The 19,606-nt window shown below is 40.4% G+C and overlaps 1 protein-coding gene across 3 annotated transcripts in view; it reads left to right on the top strand.

The window, feature by feature from the left end:
• Positions 1-19,606, top strand: part of LOC109037457 (irregular chiasm C-roughest protein) — a 374,753-nt gene that overhangs the window by 330,500 nt on the left and 24,647 nt on the right. For all 3 annotated transcript variants that reach the window (XM_072300490.1, XM_072300491.1, XM_072300492.1), the window contains exons 6-8: positions 6,992-7,249; positions 13,356-13,655; positions 18,551-18,735. In XM_072300490.1, coding sequence (XP_072156591.1) covers positions 6,992-7,249; positions 13,356-13,655; positions 18,551-18,735 — 743 coding nt within the window. The remainder of the gene's footprint in view (positions 1-6,991; positions 7,250-13,355; positions 13,656-18,550; positions 18,736-19,606) is intronic.

Raw genomic sequence — 19,606 nt, 5'->3', positions numbered from 1 at the left:
AAGCCGCTTGCAGGCGGAAAAACGCGGGGAAATTGGACAGACGTCTCGACAGACGAAGGAGACTAAGTTGGGAACGGCGTCAAGATTGACAAACGGACGGCGGCGGGGCGGGGGAAATGAGCGTGGGATTTATTATGCAGGCGAAACGGGGAAAAAATCACGTTCGACTGTCGGTGTTGGTCTGACGAGCTCGGTCGCCGGGAAAGAAGGGGCGCGTCGAGGGCGCTTCAAGTAATGAGCAAACGCGTCATTTTCGCCGCGCTAAGTACCCTGAGCACCGCGGCAGCAAGTTGAGTGTCATACTAACAAACCCCGTATCAAAATGATGATCGGTTGCGGCTCATCCCCTATCCCAGTCGAATGATAGCGACTCGAGCGAGATCGCGTCGGAAAACGCTCCCCCTTGCATGCGGCTACGCCTGGCATGAAAAACAATCGTTTGCCTATTTGCACCTTCAACGTTTTCATGCTCTAAACGAAAATTTGGACTGTATTCTACGATCAGGAATGATATTTTAGGCCCATTTTATGAACAACGTTTATGCTATTATTGTGACCACGCTGACAAATCCCGCTTCCTCACCCTCTTCTAATTTCTCTTCTTCCGCTTCTTCCCTGCCCTCTGCAATTTCCTCTCCTTCTTTCTCTTCTTTCTCTTCTTCCCCTTCCTCTTATTCCTATTTTTCTTTTTCTTTCTCATCTTCTTCCTTTTCTTCCTCTTCTTCCTCTTCCTCTTCTTCCTCTTCTTCGTGTTCTTCCTCTTCTTCTACTTCCACTTCTTCTTTTTTTCCCTTATTTTCCCTCTTCTTATTCTTTTTCGCGTTCCTGTCTGTCATGAATCGGAATATTCCTGCGTACCGTAGCCTTAACCGCAGTTTTTTAGTCGATTAGATTGTTTTTTTTTTTTTTTTTGCTTGTTTTTTTATTTTTGTTTTGTTTGTTTTTTTATTTTATTTTATTTGTATCTATTTATTTATTTATTTTATTTTATTTTATTTTTTAAATTTTTTTTGACGCGCAAGCAGGGGTGTCAGGCTATCAGGTGTCTTAGGTATCATAGACAAACAGCGTGTGTAAAAACTTCACCGTAGTGCCTTTCTCGTACTTAGGAAGATGTATTACACCCCAGTCCCTTCCTCATGCATGCGGAGCATAGATAATGAGCCTGAAAACTATATTGACCCGATATAAAGTTTACAAAGTTCCATTTTTAAAGCTTGAAAGTGGTGTCGCGTCACCTTTTTATCCACAAAGTTGAATCAAAGCCCATTTAATCCCCCTCAATCCGATCCGAACGACTCTCTTTGTTTCCCACGCATTATTTTTCATGCTGCAGAAACATGCTCAGACCAGTTTATTGCACCCTGGAGTATATTCAAAACTTGCTCGACAAACTTTCCGAAACGGTGTTGCTGCTAATTTATCCGCGCCGGGTAAAATGTCGGTTCTCGCTAATGAATTAAGGCGAAATATAATTATATTCAAAAGCGAAAGAAAGCAGAAGAAAACTAGAAGTCCCGTAATCTCTTTCCTCAAACGCATTCTAATTTTAATTTTTTCCTCAATTTGTTATTCTATTTTGCTCTTTAATTTAATTTCAGACGCTAAGTCGTATAATGAGTCCTGTTCCTTTGTTTCAATTCTTGTCTTTACCTCTAGTTTTCTTTTTTAATCTTTTAATCTTCTCATCTTCTCAACCTCTCCGAACTAGACCATCAGGTTTTCTTACCAATGATTGCATCAAACACAACCAGCATTCGTTTCACATTATTTTTATTTAATTTTTTTTTTGTCAGTCCTCGTGCAACATTTTACTTATTTAGATTTGAGGGTAATTTTTAGAGAAGATTAACCTTTCTTTTTTATATATTCTCGTGAGAGTAAGAAAGCATTTATTGTTGCAAAGGTAATGATAAAATTGCAAAAATAAGAAGAGTCTCATTTCTGGATTCTTTAATTTGTCATTTGAAACTGTTATCTCTGCATGAAAGGAAGAAAATTATGTTGAGGTTTCGAATTGTCGGAGAATAGAGAGTAAGAACGCTCTTTTACCCTTCAAATCGTGGAATTGTGAAGTTAGTGGTGGTAAAAGTCGGGGATACAGCCTACCTTTTTCTAGCAGCGATTAACACTTCGATTTTTTCTTTAATAGTTCCATACTTTTTAGTTTAATCTATCATTTTTTATTTACATCAGAACAAGATATTGTCAATCATTACAATTCAATTTCAGTCTATTTTCGTTTTAGTACAAGTAGGTATACAATAAAATGGTTTAAAATAACTTCCCCTTTTCTTTTACTTGAACTTTTTACCAAGTTCTTCCCGAGTTTACGCTACCCAAAAGTGAATTTCAAAAACCTTGTTGGATGTGAATGCAGTTTTGCACTGTTTCCTCTGTAGTGCATTCAAATTGTTTCATTTTTTTTATGAAGGCGTCTCTTTCCCTTTCGGCTAAACTGAATTCTATCATGATTTTCCCTTGTAGTTACAATCGAATAAAAATCTTGGCTTGATAAATTTAAAACAAACACTTCACAGCTGCACACAAGTTGCTCTCTGATCTCCGCCAATATCCAATTGCCCCAGAGTGAATCAAATCTGCCACAAGGTATGCGATTCCGCTCAAAGGTATGTTTCCATGAAATTGAGCGTTTTTGCGAAGAGGCGAAAAAAGGATTTGGCAGAAAATGGAAACCTTTAGAAACAAAACAAAAGCCGTGACGGCTACGAAAACAGCTTTTCCCCAAGAATGAACTTATTCGAAGCGTGGAGGAAATCGAAGAGAACAGTCCCTGATGCGACAGCTCACTTTCATCCATCGTTGCCATATCGAATTGACTTCGATACCAACAAAATAAACAAAGTTATTTCAATAAGGAATTAAGTCAACTTCCGCAGTAAAGGATTTCTTTTAAGTTAGCAATAGAAAAGTGTTAAAGTTATCTCAGCTTCCACGTGGTGAAGTAAAACTATTTTAGTAAATCCTGACTGGTCTCTGCCTGTTTCACAAAATTCAAAGTGACTACCGTATTTTCCTATTTCTGTATAGGATTAATTTGTTCCACATCTGGATATGAAAAGGACCCGTAGAAGAGGAAGAGAAATTTAAAAAAAAAAAAATTAAAAGTTTTAAGAGAAAGAGCCTAGGACAAATCTTCGAAAAAAGTGTCGATCAGATAAATATTTTTCCTTGCGCTCGTATATAGGACTTTAATCAAGCACTCACACGAATTTTTAAATTTTTTCGTGCAATTTTAAATAAATGTGTTGATTTGTTTTCTGAAAGAATCAACACATTCCTAAGAATAGCTCGCACGGTGCGGAATTCTCATGAAAAATTAGAACGAATCAAATATTTACCATCCGTTTAAGTTATGTTTGGCTGACCCATTATGCTCGTTTTCCGCACGCGTTAAGAAATCTTCCCTCTACACATGAGTCAGGATACAACTAAACTAACTTCTCTGTAGCCAAAATTGCATACATCCATAAAATGAAGGAGCTTCCTGATTCCCGTCAACCTTCTTGCGGAGCTCTTTATGCTCTCATGCTCTTTATTCTAACTAATAGTGGAATATGGAGAGAAATAAATGCTATGAAATATGTTTCTATGAGTTTGGTCGTTGTCGGTGATCTTAAAAAAAAATTGAAAGGATGTGTACGTACGTCTCATTAAGGAGGGTATTTTGGCCCTAACTTTGGTCGAAAATTGAAACAGTTTAGAACAATGTCATGTATGGTCAAATCGACTCTTAATTATCTACCCTGTGAGAACTTGTCCTTATTTAAGGTGGTTTTGACAGGTCTTTGCCTGATTTACCAGCGCAAAGTAGTGAAGTTTGGCAGTTTTCAATAAACAATCTAATTCAGGACCGAAAATGAGCAATTATTCGAGAAAACCGCAGAACTTCACTACTTTGCGGTGGTAAATCAGGCAAAAACCTTTCAAAAACACCTCAAATAAGGGCAAGTTCTCACAGGGCAGATGATTGAAAGTCGATTTGACCATACATGACATTATTCTGAGCTGCTTCAATTTTCGACCAAAGTTAGGGCCAAAATACCTACCTCAATGGGACACATCCTTTGAGTGAAAATAAACGAAAAGTCCACGTAAATCTATTTCCACGGATCACATACATTTTCTCGTGCATCCCGTGAATCATTTCGAAACACGTGCGCTCTCGGCAACGCTGACCCACGTGTATTATTTATCGTGTTTTAGCGGCTAATGAAAAAAATCCCCCGATTGAAAACGGCGGGAAAAATTGATTCCGCGTGCTCGGAAAAGGGCTCTGCGTTTGCTTCCTTGAGCGGAAATGGAATGCCTTCCGGACATGTTTTGGACCATTAAACAAATCGTTCGGAGCAACGTCGAATGCATCGGGAGCGGAGGGAGGTTGATACATCACGTGTTTGTTGCCCTTACCTTTTCCTTCCATCCCTGGCCCAACCTCCGTGTTTTAGTGTCGTACAACTTCGAAATGTGTTTCGCAGCGCCCGGCTTTTTCATTTCGCCGTCGCTTTATGTTTACGTGTGTGGGTATGTTAGTCTACTCGCAGAGGGAAACTCCGACCTGGAGGCGGTTATGATGGCGAGGGGAGGGAGGGGGGAATAGTATTGGTTTTGCGTGGCCCTTTTAACCTCAAGTATACTTTCATGAAATCGGCACTCTTGAATTGCAGAGGCCACGTTGCTAGATCAGCTGCATTCTCAGAAACCGATCATCCGTATGCATTTAGCGAGGTATAAAAACGGAAAAGGTAGGGGAAGGCAAAAACTTACCGCAGACTGTGGCAATAATTTCAATATTTATTTAATCTTCCGTTAATAACTAGGTCTTCAGTTAAAATATCCATTTAAATAATGAATTTCCAACACAATAAATTGATACATCCACCGATTAACCCTGAGATACCCAGGACTTTTTTTTACAAACGAAGTTCCAAAGTTCCAAGTTGGACCAAATTGACCCGTATTCAAATACATTGCGTTGATTGAAATGAGGTGGCGCTCGTATTTGGGAGAGACGTCAAATGAAAGCACCATTTTCAGTAAGACTAACGGAAAAAAGCACTATATGGAAACAGAGCAAGGGGAAAAAAGCGACGGCGCAGAGATACAACTATTCGCACTCGATGGATGCCCGTGTTGTATATCTGCAACATTGAAGGCGCGATGGCGCGTGGCGTGAACTCGCAATGCTCCGCATTGCTCCGCTCTATGCTTCAGCTGTCTTGCAGCCATTCTAGATTATGCATTTTTGATCGAAACTATGCCACGTTGGGACCCACTGAAGCTCTTGCTTTCTTCTCTTTATTTCAAAATGTTTTTGTAATCTTTTATAGGCGGGCATATTTTAATAAAGGTCTTGCCCTCTTCTTCCTCACTCTGCTACATGGACCGTCAATGAGCGCTACGCGTCTTTTTAGTGCCTGCTTTAAAAACTTTGGTCCCAACTTGATAATTTAAAAACAACGGACTCATCTAGAGTTGGTTGGTACTCTGAAATTAGTCTTACCAGGCGAAAAATCATGGATATCAATCCAATAGATTCCTAGAAACTAGCATAACTATACGGCAATAATGAAAATCGGAGCAGAGGTGAGAGTGAAATAATTATGTAGTTAAAATAGGGCGACTTTTTTATTCCAACCGTCCCTAAGGTTTTTGGGTGGGTGACTTTCGATCTAAACCGGCAACACGACATTTTGCAAAGCTCCATTTTCCATCGGATAAGTAAACTGCAGGATCGAAACGAGGTTCAGTTGCACGGCGTTTTAAAGGCAGAGACATCGATACAATGAGACAAGTAGTTTTCCTCCTTTTCTTTTTTTCAAGATGGTGTCGTTTCATTGCACACTTTCCTTAAAACTTGTGCGTTATGAATTGTATACGGTGCGCAAAATTAATCACGACTCGACTGTCGGAAAATTGGTAGGTTTTTAATTCCACACGGGTCTTTGTAATAAGAGCAACAATTTCTTTTTTCCCCGTGAAAATAGTCATGTTCCTCTTTTTCCTTTTGAAGATAATACACGATGATAGCCCGAATAATTTAACTAGAAAAAAACAAAACAATGGGTAACCAAGGCTAAAAACAGAGACGTAGAAAAACGAACCCACCCCCGCAACGTCCCAGATTGTTTTCATGTCTCTGATTTTAGCCTTGTTTACCCATTGTTTTGTGTTTTTACTTTTGTTTGTACAAACAAAAGGAGAGAAAAAAACACGGTTATTCGACGGTTACTACGGTAATAATGTCACGCGGGATTCCACGGTAGTGGAATCGTGGATTTTGGTAATATTATTGATGAGCACAGTAGCATAGCCATGCACATAATAGCATGTCTGTGCCCACAGTAATATTACGGTGAACACGGTCTTATCACCGTGCGCGTGCTCATACATCGTTACCAGAATCAAAATCCACGGTTCTACTACCGTGGAATCCCGTGTGACATTACTACCGTTGTAACGGTAGAATAACCGTGTTTTTTTTTTTTCTCGGTGTATCCTTTTCTTAAAGTAAAGTAAGAGCTTTCTTGTCCATTCTAGAGTCCCTTTATACTGAGAGTCAAGACAATTCGGCTCATGGATGTCACAAACGGGAATAAAGATTACAGAAATTGAACGTTTTTCGTAATCTTTGATCGGCCCATTCTCAAATGCCTTTCTCCGTTCCTCCTCTCATTCCGTTTGTTCCTTGCCGAACCCGTAATTCCCTGGTCCATTCCAGATTATAATCTTTGCAATTGGTGAAAATGTAATCTTTATTCCCGTTTGTGACACTGTGGAGGCCCAAAATACGATACCAATCAGAAATGGATTCAAATTGTCTTGACTCTCAGTATAAAGGGACTCTAGTCCATTCCCCCCTCCCACCCCATTTCTTCTTTTCCTTTTAGTCTATATACTTCTATTCCCATCTGAGCGTAAGTAGGTGGAATGACGCGTGTGTAATCCCTGTTTCAAATCCGTGTTCCAGATCCGCCGGAGGTGCGTTTGACAGGGACGCCCACGACGGACATCGAGGAGGGCAAGGACGTGGTGGCGCTGCGCTGCATAACGGACGCTAATCCACCAGCGACCGTCCAGTGGCGCCGCTCCAACGGGGACATCCGCAGCACCGAGGAGTCCTTCCGCTTGGCCCCCGTCAACCGCAAGGACAGCGGCGTCTACACCTGCCAAGCCTCCAACAACGTCGGCACCAGCCAGCCTTTGACCGTCAGCCTCGACGTCAAGTGTAAGTACACTCTCCGATTCCTCCCTCGCCCCCCACCCACGCAGTGGCGATTCCAGGATCGATATTTCCCCATTTGAAGCTATGGTAAAGAATCGATCATTAAGGTTCTCTTGCGCCCCCCACTTACGCAGTGGCGATTCTAGAATCGATATTTCCCCATTTGAAGCTATGGTAAACAATCGATTATTAAGGTTTCCTTTGCGATCGGGGTGTTTATCGATGCTTTTCGGAGGTTTAAATGGACCGAGTTCGATAGAAAGGAACCAAGCCACATCAGCTCTTGCCAAGTTTAACTGGGCAACTAATTTTTTTACGAGAGAACGTTTGTTCTGATTTCTTTGAAATTTTTAAGGAATTTGCATCAAATTATGGAGAATTTTCACTGAAATTTGCACGAAAATCCGCACAACCGTTTTCATGAAAAAAATTAACTTGCCCGATTAAATTTGGCAATAGCTGATGTGGCTTGGTTCCTTTCTGTTTAACGCGGTCCAAATGGCAGATCGATCGATGTATCGCGAAGCGCGTCACGCCGCCGCACCCACGTCGCCTTTCGAATCTAAGACACTTTTTACTTGCGGATTTGGTCCGATGCGGGGACTTAAGCCACCCCGCAAAGCCGAGCTCAGGTTGAGTATTTTCTCCTGAAAGTCGGGCGGCTTTAAATCAAATATAACAATTCTGCCCACGTTGCTGGGGCGTCGTTTTCGTCAAAAGAGAGGAGAGGTTTGTTGAGGAGAGATCGAAGTTGGTTGGAGAGGGAATCGGGAGAAAGGCTGCAAAAATTTGAAAATTGCCCGACTCGGCGAATGATCTAAAGTGCCTCTAAATGCCATCTCGTGTAATGCTCCTGTCGCATTAGAAATAATTAGTGGTTAGATTTACTATGTTAATATGTATGGTTTCTTAGTAGCAATGTGGTAAAATAGTATTGAGTTCACACTATTTTCTGGGAAAAACAACGCCAACAATTCCAATTAGAGTCCAAGATGTTGAGCTCCAATGAGTATTAGTATGAGGCTGAGAGGGGAGAGTTCTTAACTCTGGCAGTTGCATTGGAATATTAAGTTGATGTCACGCCTAGAGAGCTATTACTTTAGCACATTTATAATGTTAGCACATTGCTGAAAGATCAAGATAAATTACAATTTCTCATTTTGAAATATACTTCAGTTAAGGGTATCTTTGGGTTTAAATAGTACAGTATATTCCTCCTTTCGGAAATGCAAAATTGGATAAGCTACACTGAGAAAAAAAAAAAAAAAGAAAAAAAAAAAAAACACACATTGGATCTAGAGTCGAGACTCTTGAAAACATTGACAAGAAAAAGGACTCTTGATTCAATCAGCTTTAAGCTTAAATCAAAAGGAAATCCGCTCAAATTAAGAGGCTTGGTTCTTGATTTAAGTTTAAATCTGATTGAATCAAGAGTATTTTTTCTTGTCGATGTTTTTAAGAGTCTGGACTCTACATCCAATGTGTTTTTTCCCCCAGTGTATTAAAGAAACAACCTCTATTCTCCAATTATGTCGCATCTCTCTTTTTAATTAAGCCCATTTGAACACAATGCTACGCTTAAGCACCAATTACTTTAAAATTCTAACTCTCCAATCAAATCCACGATTGGAGTTATTATGTCATCTCCCGAAATTCCCAGCTTAGATAACCCTCCAATAGAGGGGCTTCCCGTTATATGATTAAAACGCTTGGAGTTGTTGTCTTTGACATCAAAAACTTCCATTGCTAAGAGAACGATTATTCCCTCAGGGCGGATTTTCCATAATTTACTTTCATAATTTCATTCCCTTTGGTGTTTCATTTTTCACACACACTGAACAATATGCCGGGCTGAACTGCATCACTGTGTGCTTTTTGAAACAGTGCATACAAGCAGAAGCCGCGTCGGGTTGATTGTTTTTATCATTGCTGGAAGGAAGCAGGACACATAACCTCTCCCCCCTCCCCTTCTTGGCCTCTTCGTATCATCACCGACCTCTCTCAAAGTGCAAACTGGAGCCCAAAACACCGTAAAATGAAGTTTGCCCCCTTATTTTTCCCGGGCTCTCACTCCCCCCATTATTTCGAAAGTAAGCGTATAATTTGATAATCCGAGGAGCATGCTCTGAAAACGGGGGCTTTGAGGTTGAACTTGCAGAAGCGGCCATTAAAATTCTAGTCCCGAATGCAATTTTTCGGAGTATGAATAGACCAAGTTGAACTATTAAGGAGAAGGGCAAAACAGCTTGAATAGAATTAGAGGCGGGGAGTTTGTCGAAAGTTGATTATTTCCGGGGTTTTTTCCTCCCGCCGCGCCGAGAGCCGAGAGCAGCGCGGCGCGGCGCCCGGAATACGAACTACTCGCTCTGTCGACGATGCAGGCCCCTGTCTCGCTCTTCCAATTATTTTAATTCTGTGTCAACCATCTTTCGTCCTCGCCCCTCCGCGACGTTTTTCTCTTTGAGATGCAAAATCATTTTACCCTCATCACTGCGTATGATGCAATTATTTGTTCGCCGTCTCTTTGTCTCACTCGTGATGCAGGTACGATTCATGCTAAGTGATGTAATTATCTAATGATTTGGTCCACCAAGTAGGCAAGTAATGCTCATTAGCTATCGTTATAGTCACGTTTTGTGCAATAGACGAAGAGACAGCAACAGTTTACCGTTATTTAAAAAATATATTCCTAAGATTGTCCCGTCACACCTTCACGCAGCTTACACAACTAGAAATATAGGAAAATGGATACATTGACTTATAATAACACAAAGTTTCCGCTACTTCGGTACTTAAAAGTATCATGGGAAGAAAAATCCTCCTATTTTTGGTCAAAATTTTGTTCAATTCCTCCATTTTCTGACGGAAGCTTTCTTTAAAAATTCAAGGAAAGCACATGATTACTTCAGGAGAGTAATGAAGAGCAAACATGATCGGGAATTCGAAGATACAGATTGGCACAAAATATTACTAAAAACATTAGTTTTAATGAAAAATTTGAGTCCTCAGAGCTCTCTATTCAATGCACATAGAAGTTTCGCCTATTTGGGCGACCCATTCTAATTAGATATCATTTATATCACCCATCTGATCGAAAAAAGTATGGCAATTTAGCCATCACTGGTAAAAAAAACCTCTTGGTTCAAGAGTGCAGTTCCTTGTCGCCGGATTTAAGAGTCTAGACTCTTGTTTCAATGCAAAATCCGCTCGAATCAATGCAAAATCCGCTTGAATCAATACAAAATCCGCTTGAAACAAGAGTTCAAGACTCTTAAATCCGGCGACAAGAAACTGCACTCTTAAGTCAATGCACCGCGGCATTGGTCCAAGAGGTTATTTTTACCAGTATGCACATTTGCGTTCCGTGTAATTCATTCTCATTCTCCCGCAAGACAAATTATGGAAAACGGAAATTCTGTAACGATGGTTTCCGCCTGAAATTAATTTGATTTTGATACAACTCTGAAACTGGCAACACCGCCTGTTTCAGCTCATTCGTCCCCGTTTCCGATGGCCGCTCACTCATCACCCGTCGCTGCACGATGTCGCATCGCATCGCTCAATGTTGGCGGCTCTCGAGCAAATCTCAATTTCCCGTACGGAGGGATGTAATCGAGAGGATAACTCACGATAAATTGGCAACGTTGCGTCCCATCGCGACGCCGTTGCATACATTACCATGGCATTTATTCGCTGACATTCCTAGCATCATGTATCCAACGACAACCCCCTCCCCGCCACCCCCTCCCCCCCTTTAACCACCCTTCCGGGGGACTCTCGCTCTCCGCCGCGTTGAGATTTATGCAAATGAAATTATCGAATCGAGGTTATTTTCCCGATTTTCCGTCAGCGGTGCGCTTTTAATCAGCGCCAACAGCTGTTACTCAGACCTCCTAAAGTGCATTTTTTGTGTTTTCCTGTTTTTAATTTGCAAAAAAAGTGTTTTGATTAGAATTTTGCAGGAGTTTCCCCCTTAATCCCACCGAAACTCGCGGTTCCCCGCAGTTTTGGCTCCGATCGCATAAATTAACAAACGAGCTCCTCAGTTCTTATACGTTTATCTAGCCGAACCTGTTTAATAAAACATTCAACTAATTTGTTATTTTGATAAACGTAAAATTTGAGCAATAATGAAGGCTGAAACTCACAGTGCTTATCCGAAGTTTCCCCAAAATTTATTTGAACACCCGTTTTTTTGAATTCTCTAGTTCCTTTTATATTGTAGGCTAAATATACAATTAAATATATCAATCAACAATTTGGCATTTATGTTCTTCAGTGTTTTTTATAGGCCTAGAAGATAATTTCCAAACCAAAATATCTAAAATATTCACATTCTAGCATGTATCTGATAAACAGTTTAGATTAATACTAAATCTTATAATATTTTGTGATGTTAAAAGTATGAAAGAATAAAAAGCACTATATAGACATACCGTCCGCGTTCCGAGCTCAGGCCAAAAGTTACGGCCGGAGAACCCGGAGCAATCGAAGCTACGGCTCCAGCACCCGGAACTTTCGGTCTCTGAGCCCGTAACGGACGGCACGCCTATACAGCCCGTAATTTTTGTTCAGTGTATAAGTAATAACATAAAAAAATCAAAGGTCCCTACAGTTGATCGCAGCCACGATTTCCACGGTATAGGAAAACTTTGAGACTTTCCTTTCTCCGGCAAGTGGAGTGACTTTTATTAGGGGCCCGATAAGATCGAAGGAGTTTATGAGCCCCCGATTAAAAACTTAGCAACTCGGATATTACGAGTTTCGCAAGTTGGAGCACGCACGAACGTGCGTGCAGGGGCGAACGTATAAAAATAAAAAGGGGAAAAAAATGAGAATGAAGGCTTCCGTGGACGAAAGACGTCTTATTTTCATTTGAATCACGTAAAACGAACAGCACAAACTCACGAGTGTTCTCCGCAATAGTTTTTCCGGGGCGCTCCGCGGAATTCGATTTAGTCTCTCTTTTCGCTGCTATCTTTGTTTGCTCAGGCGTGATGTAACACTCTAATGAAAGCGCCATAAACTTGTTGTCAGAATACGGCCGCTATTCAATCCAAGCCTTTGCTTGCCGCCTTAGGATTTAGCCCCGCGAATTCATCTATTCTCAGTCCGAAAATTAATTTCAGCGGAGACGTCCTCCTCCTCCGGTTTATCACCGACCCAGGGGTTAATTTTATACGTGGGATTAGAGCGGCTTAAATCAAAGGGGAAAAGTGGAGCGGAGCTCCGTTGGCCTGAAAATGCCTGTTATTAAGATCACTCAAGCGCTGGGAAAAGCTGCATGTAACGTGTTTTGTTAATTAGAGCGCCAAAGATGGGAGCTACTATTTTTTACGATACAATGTACGGTTTTTGAAGGACAATGAGATGGTGTCTTGAAGAGAGTTGGTTTTGATTTCGTTTGAGGATAATTTGGGTTCTCGCGGTTCAACTCCCCGAGGCGCTTCGCGTCCTAGGCGTTATGTGACACCCGTTACACTTATGATTTGGTATTGTAGAGTGCAATTTCAGTTTTTTTAGTCCCTGGAACGGTGTAACATTGGCCAAAATGTACCATCAAGAAATATTCGTGCTTAAATCATAAGGAATTTTAATCGCACTTTTCCTGAAAATCGTTACCCATGTATTAAAAAGAACTATGTACTTCAAAATCGCGTGGACTTTCCTTTCAAAATACCTGGAAACTCCGTTTTCTTTAAAGCAACCTAACTTATTTTTGAATAAAACCTGACCTCCTTCTAGGAGGTATATATTCAATGGAATTCCCATCAAATTAAAATGATCTTGTCCCCTTAATCATTGGTGCTTCTTCAATAAACTGTCCCTCGCAAAAAAAAAAAAAAAAAAAAAAAAAAAAAAAAAAAAAAAAAAAAAAAAAAAAAAATTAAGTTTTTGACTCCTTGTTACTTCAGTTCTTTTTATGCCAGTCCGAATATTGGTAGGGACGGGGGCTGGTCGAACTGTTTATTCTCATTTTCCACGTGGATGGTACTTTTCTCCTTTGATCTCTGCTGTAGATGTCAATGACCCAGCTTTGTTAAAGCACCTACAAATAAATGTATAAAACAAGACAACAACAACATACTAATTTTTGTCGAATTTCCAGACGCACCTTCAATCCGCGAAGTGGGTCCGGACAAGGTGGTGACGGCGCCCCTGTTCTCACCGGTGCGGTTCAACTGCGAGGCTGACGGGAACCCTCTGCCCTCGTACCAGTGGCTCCAGCGACTTCCCACCATCACACCCACCTCCGACGAGACCGTCTACGTCCGCGGCTCCGAGGCCCAGCTCTACGTCAACAACGTCACCTACGACCACCAGGGCGACTACGTCTGTCGAGTCACCAACTCCATCGGCGGATCCGAGCGCTCAGTCCAAAGCCAAGCCATCTCCGTTCAAGTCGTAGGTCAGTATCTCCATGATTTTTAATGATCTTACTTCTTCACTGGAAAAAAAAAACACATTGGATCTAGAGTCCAGACTCTTGAAAACATTGACAAGAAAAAATACTCTTGATTCAATCGGATTTCTGCGTGAATCAAAACGAAATCCGCTCAAATTAAGAGGCTTGGTTCTTGATTTAAGCTTAAATGTGATTGAATCAAGAGTATTTTTTCTTGTCGACGTTTTTAAGAGTCTGGACTCTAGATCCAGTGTGTTTTTTTCCAGTGTTATCAATTCCAGGGCTAAATTCCCTGAATTTTTCGATGCAAAATTATTATATTTGCTTCGTTCAAAAGCACCTATCTGCAAATGGAGGTTAATAGCACATGCGATGCTTCTAAAATGAATCCGAAATAGTACACTTTCGGCAAAAAAAGTCTCTTGGATCTTAAGTTCAGACTCTTAAAATAATTGACAAGGAAAAATAGACTTGATTCAATCGGATTTTTGTTTGTATTATAAGGAAATCATCTTAAATTATGAAGCTTGACTCTCGATTCAAGCATAAATCCGGTCAAGTCGAGAGTATTTTTTCTTGTCAAATTTTCTATGAGTTTGGCCCCCGGATCCAAGAGCCTACTCTCCAGTGAGAAACAGCACTAACATGTTGTGTTAAGTTGGAAAGTAGAACACAAAGCAACCTACACGTGCGGTTAATATCTTTGGTTAGTTCTCCTTTGGGTTACATTGACTAAATATTTGGGTTATATTGTCCCAATATTCAGGTTGAAAAATTATTGCAAACTCGTTAAAATTACAGACCGCCAAAATCCTTTGGTATAAGTGATCACACCGATTTATTTCTGTGTTGAATTTTTCGGCACTAATGTCAGTATTCTCACGGCCGGACGCGTAGTCTTATGAGGTACTTGTATTATTGCATGATTGTTAAACGACAGTACTGCGTTCTAGGTGTATTAAGAATCTCGTATTTTAGACACCCACGACTGCAGACAAGCTCCTCTCGCGCCGCTAACCTGCAAGCGCCTTCAATTCTGAACGCAAGCAACTTATTCAACTTGAGAATGATCGCTAATTGCATATCCAAGCGTTTGCAGGCGTTCTGCGGCAGGACATCTCTTCATTGTATTTGAAGCTAATCAAAAACGCTGTGCCGTAATTGTTTGTTGTTTTTTCTCTTTATTCTTTTGTCTCCTTTTATCACCGTGTATCCAAACTATAATTCACTTCCACGAAGTTTTTCTCTCTTTTTTTCTTCTCTTTCGAAAGCGAAAGAAAGACCAAGTGCTCTCGTGTAAATGAAGCCCTCTTAAACAAAATTAAATCTATTTAACCTATTCTTCACTGCAAAATGAATCTCTAAACCAATGTTAAATATCATGTAAGTTGAAATCACTGTGCTAGGATACTCGTATCATCCTCTCCACCGTGTGTCTCTTTCCCGGGCAATTTTGAAAAAGAAAACATCCATTTGATAAAGATAAAAATTTAATTTCAATTTTTTTCCCAAGTAAACTAGAGTCTGTATTTTCTGGTTGACCCTTGCGGCAGTTGATTTTTTACTCAGTGCCACAGAGACTTCTTTAATTAATTTTCCCGATTTCAAAAGAAACTAAATGAAGTTGCACCGTACAATCTATTTGAAACCCTTGTAGTTCATTCTATGATACACGTTAGTTCATAGAAATCCTCAACCCGGCTTTAATGGAATTTCTATCTACTAAAATCCGCAATAAACTGACATTATTAGGAGCTATAATATCATCCAACATCATAATTTACGAAAAGAGCTTCTGTGGAAAGACGTATCAATATGGAATGTCTTAGATATTACTTGCACGTCTCGCTAATAATGTCATGATAAAAATGTAACGTCAATTATCTCTCTGTGTCAGTGATAAATTCTCGGTTTATTTCTCATCGTAAACCGAGTTAGTGGGAATTTTATGGAATTTTTGTAGTTCTCTTACCTCGTGAAGACCCGAGATGATGGAACTTTTAGTCAGATTGCCTTTCATTATCGCCTCATTCCGTTCACGTTGTTGTATCTTTAGGCATCACCCAGATTTGCCCAATCCTCGTTGGTTGTCTCTGGTTGGTAGTAACGGATACTATATGTTTCATAAATACATTTCCATCCCACAAAAAAAAAGAAGAAAAAAAAAAGAAAACAGAAAAAACGAACCAAAAAACAAACACTCATCCGAATTTCGTAACAACAAAATCCCTCGTAATCCAAACAAAGTTTTTCCTTTTTCTCCCCCATTCTCTCTCTCTCTCTCTCTCTCCCCCTCTCTCCCTCTCTCCCTTTTTTAAACGTACTGAAGAGAGATGGCCTGGGAAATGGTAAAGGTTTGAGTAATTACAACGCGAGAGCTCTTTTACGAATTTTCTGCAAAATTTTGCCCTTTAAATCGCGGTGTCGATAATTATCGTGTTTATATTAAATGTTTGAGCTTCAGGCTTGACGACTTTAAATTAACCGTATGATCTAATTGCCGTCCCTTTTTTTTCGCGATCCTCGCATGAACGTGCCGGTTGTAACATTTCATTAAAAACTAATCATTTTCCCAATAAAATGAGCGACGCTATATGATGAAACCTGATTTTTTCCACCCCATACCCCCCTCCTGTGAATATACGCTAAAAGGCATTTTTGTGACTGCATATTTGCATAATCAGTCCAAACCATAATTGACCTTCGTTTTTGTCACAGACGCAGGCGCCAATGTGGAAAATATAAAATATTTCCCGGCAGCCAACGGGGAAAACTTGCTCCTATTATAAAAGGTCATCCAAGCTTTCAATTTTTCTCCCCTCGCCCTCCCCCCTCCTCTCACGGCCTGTTTTTCACTCGCTTCTCGGCTCTCCAGTGGTATTTACTTTCAGGACTTAACAGCGGCAACTTTCTATTTTATTTCGCGTCGACGTTATTTCCTTCTTTGTTTCTAGCTGCGGGCTCGCTCGCCGTGGAGTTCGTTACGACGTTGCCGACGACTAAAAATACCCCCGAAATGTCCTGCAAAAGCCATAAAAAATGCCTATAACTCGGGTGTGTTGGCAACGCCGGAGCAAACAAACCAACATTAATTACGTCCAGCCATCGGAATACGCGGAGCACGGTTAAATGCTGGGTTTTGATGGGCGGCAAAAAAAGTTATCGAACACGGTTGCCATGTGGAGTGATTTTCTCAAGCTTTTCCTGATTTTTAACAGTAACAACAGAAATCGTTGTCTTGCGACGTCAATTAAAATCATCCAGGGTGTCTACAAGTCCGGAATTTCCAGAAGTATAGTACTGATTTTTTTAAGGGCGGTCCGGGAGTACTGAAAAAGTGCTGAAATTCCGCAAGAAGGTCGGGAATTTTTCTACTTTTTTTGTCATTTTTGTCTCAATTTGAGCGAAATTCAATTTTTTTAAATATCGTCAATAATTGGAAGTACTGAAAAAGTACTGAATTTTTCTGTCGAGGAGGTACTGAATTTCTTGGGAGTGTACTGCAAAATTACTGTAAAAGTACTGATTTTTGGTTAGCTTGTTTTAGTAGACTCTCTGTTACCGGCAAACAAGCACAACTCGTTACCAAAAAATCGTCAAAATTAACTATGATCATTGTACCCAAGAAACAATTTTTTTACGCTCCAAACATTCGGATATTTTTTTGCTGCGTGGAATCTGCTCATCGCTTAGCGATATTTTCAGACACTGGAAGAAAAGAAACACATTGGATCTAGAGTCCAGACTCTTGAAAACATCGAGAAGAAAAAATACTCTTGATTCAATCAGATTTTTGCTTAAATCAAAAGGAAATCCGCTCAAATTAAGAGGCTTGGTTCTTGATTTAAGCAAAAATCTGATTGAATCAAGAGTATTTTTTCTTGTCAATGTTTTTAAGAGTCTGGACTCCAGATCCAATGTGTTTTTTTTTCCAAAGGAGTTTTGGCAACGGCGCAAAAAGAGGGAAGGCGATAAGCCCAAGCGCGAGGTGTCCGGTGAAATCATGAGCCCTTGCGAAATTGTTGCTAACACTCGTTTTTCGCACTCGTTCCTGTGGTTGGAACCCGATCGGTCGGTCGTGGCAGACAATGTGGATTTAATTATTCGTTTTTCCCCGTCCTGCTTCGGGACGGCGTTTAATTTAAGGGTGGCTCATCGGCAGTGAGGCGTGCTTTGATCGTCAATATATCCGTCGATGCCTCGGAATCCGGGGCGTAATCTCGGCTCTGTAATGTCCGGCGGCTTTAATGCCTTTTTAACGCCTCGAGGCCGAGCTAATGTTTTGAAAACGAGACGAAGCTATTTGCGGAAATGTTGGTAAGGGACCTTTAGAAAAATGTTAAAAAACTGGAACAATTTTTTTCAGGGATTGTTTCTCTGTGCTTTCCTCTCATTTAACCTCGAGCAAGACGCTTAAAATTTCTTTCTTCTCTTTCGAAAGTGCAAGAAAGACCAAGTGCTCACGTGTAAATGAAGCCCTCTTAAACAAAATTAAATATATTTACTTTTTCTGCACTGCAAAATGAATCCCTAAACCAATGTTAAATATCATGTAAGTTGAAATCGCTGTGCTAGGATACCTGTATCATCCTGCATTCTCCACCGTTAGTCTCTTTCTTGAGCATATTTGAAAAAGAAAACATCAATTTGATAAAGATAGAAATTTAATTTCAATTTTTCCCCCAAGTAAACTAGAGTCTGCATTTTCTGGTTGACTCTTGCGGCAGTTGATTTTTCACTCAGTGCCACAGAGACTTCTTTAATTAATTTTCCCGATTCCGCTTGACGAATATTGAAAAAATTGACGAAAGTTTACTTGAATTCAGGTAGTCTTATCCGTCTCACCAATTTAACTGTATATTTGATTGAAATTTCTTTACATTTTTATTGTGTTCCAGGAGCCCCACAAGTGGTTCGAAATATCGGAGGAAGAGAAGTGGTTGCCCGTCGAGGGGAGGATGCCCTGCTCAAGCTGGTCGTATGCGCTGACCCCCGACCCCGAAGGGCGGCCTGGCACTGGGGTTCGCTCCAGTTGGAGGCAGGCGCCGGCCAAGGAAGGTATCAAGCCGAGAACCTCATACAAGTGAGTACCGCCGTCTACCATCAACAACGTCATTCGGCATAGCGACGGTGAAACTCCCAAAGCACGTATCAGGGTTGCCACAGTGACGAAATACCAGGAAATCTCAGGGAATTTTAAAAAAATCAGGGAAAACCTGGATTGGCAGGGAAAATGACGAAAATGTTGAAAATGTCTGGGAAAATTTGTCAAGTCACCTTTATTTGCTGTCTACACTAGGTTGACGTTTCAAACAATAGATTTTGAGTGAAAACTATTTGATATTATGTCTTTTCAACCATCTAGCATTTTTTCAATTTTCAGGAAATTTTATCAAAACGTGACAGGAAAATGTTAGGGAATGTTTTCTTCATTTTGTGGTAACCCTGACGTAATTCGTATGGGGTTTTTCAAAATCTCTGCTCCCTTTTTATATGTTTGAAAGCGAACAATTCAACTTTATTCCTTGAGTTTTCACAGAATTTCCTCTGCACAGGGAAGAAAAATCAAAGAGGGTTATTAAATTGACGTTGAGTAATTTAAATTTCATTTAAAAATAAAGTATGATAGGGAGTCTGCGCACGGAGATACGTGGTTTCGAAGTTTCACCATCGAGATGCCTGTTTCCTTGGAATGTTTGTCCAATCGTCCAATCCAGACTAGGTTTTATTCGTATCTGGAAAATCGGGAAAATTCAGGGAATTTGATGGGACCTGGAAATATTAGTAAAAACACAGGGAATCAGAAATTTGTGAAAGAGTAGTAGAAGTGAATCAGTTTATTTTTACGATGTGCCTTAACATGGGAGGCCATGTACGGGTCTCGAAGAATCCTACAGAAGAAAAGCACTCAAGCAGGGGAGAGAGCAAATATCTCATACCTTGCACGTGCTTAT

Source organism: Bemisia tabaci, chromosome 5 (assembly GCF_918797505.1).
Source record: "Bemisia tabaci chromosome 5, PGI_BMITA_v3".
Lineage (NCBI taxonomy): Eukaryota > Metazoa > Arthropoda > Insecta > Hemiptera > Aleyrodidae > Bemisia > Bemisia tabaci.
The sequence above is the reverse complement of the archived record's forward strand: the minus strand, read 5'-3'. Positions and strand labels throughout refer to the sequence as shown.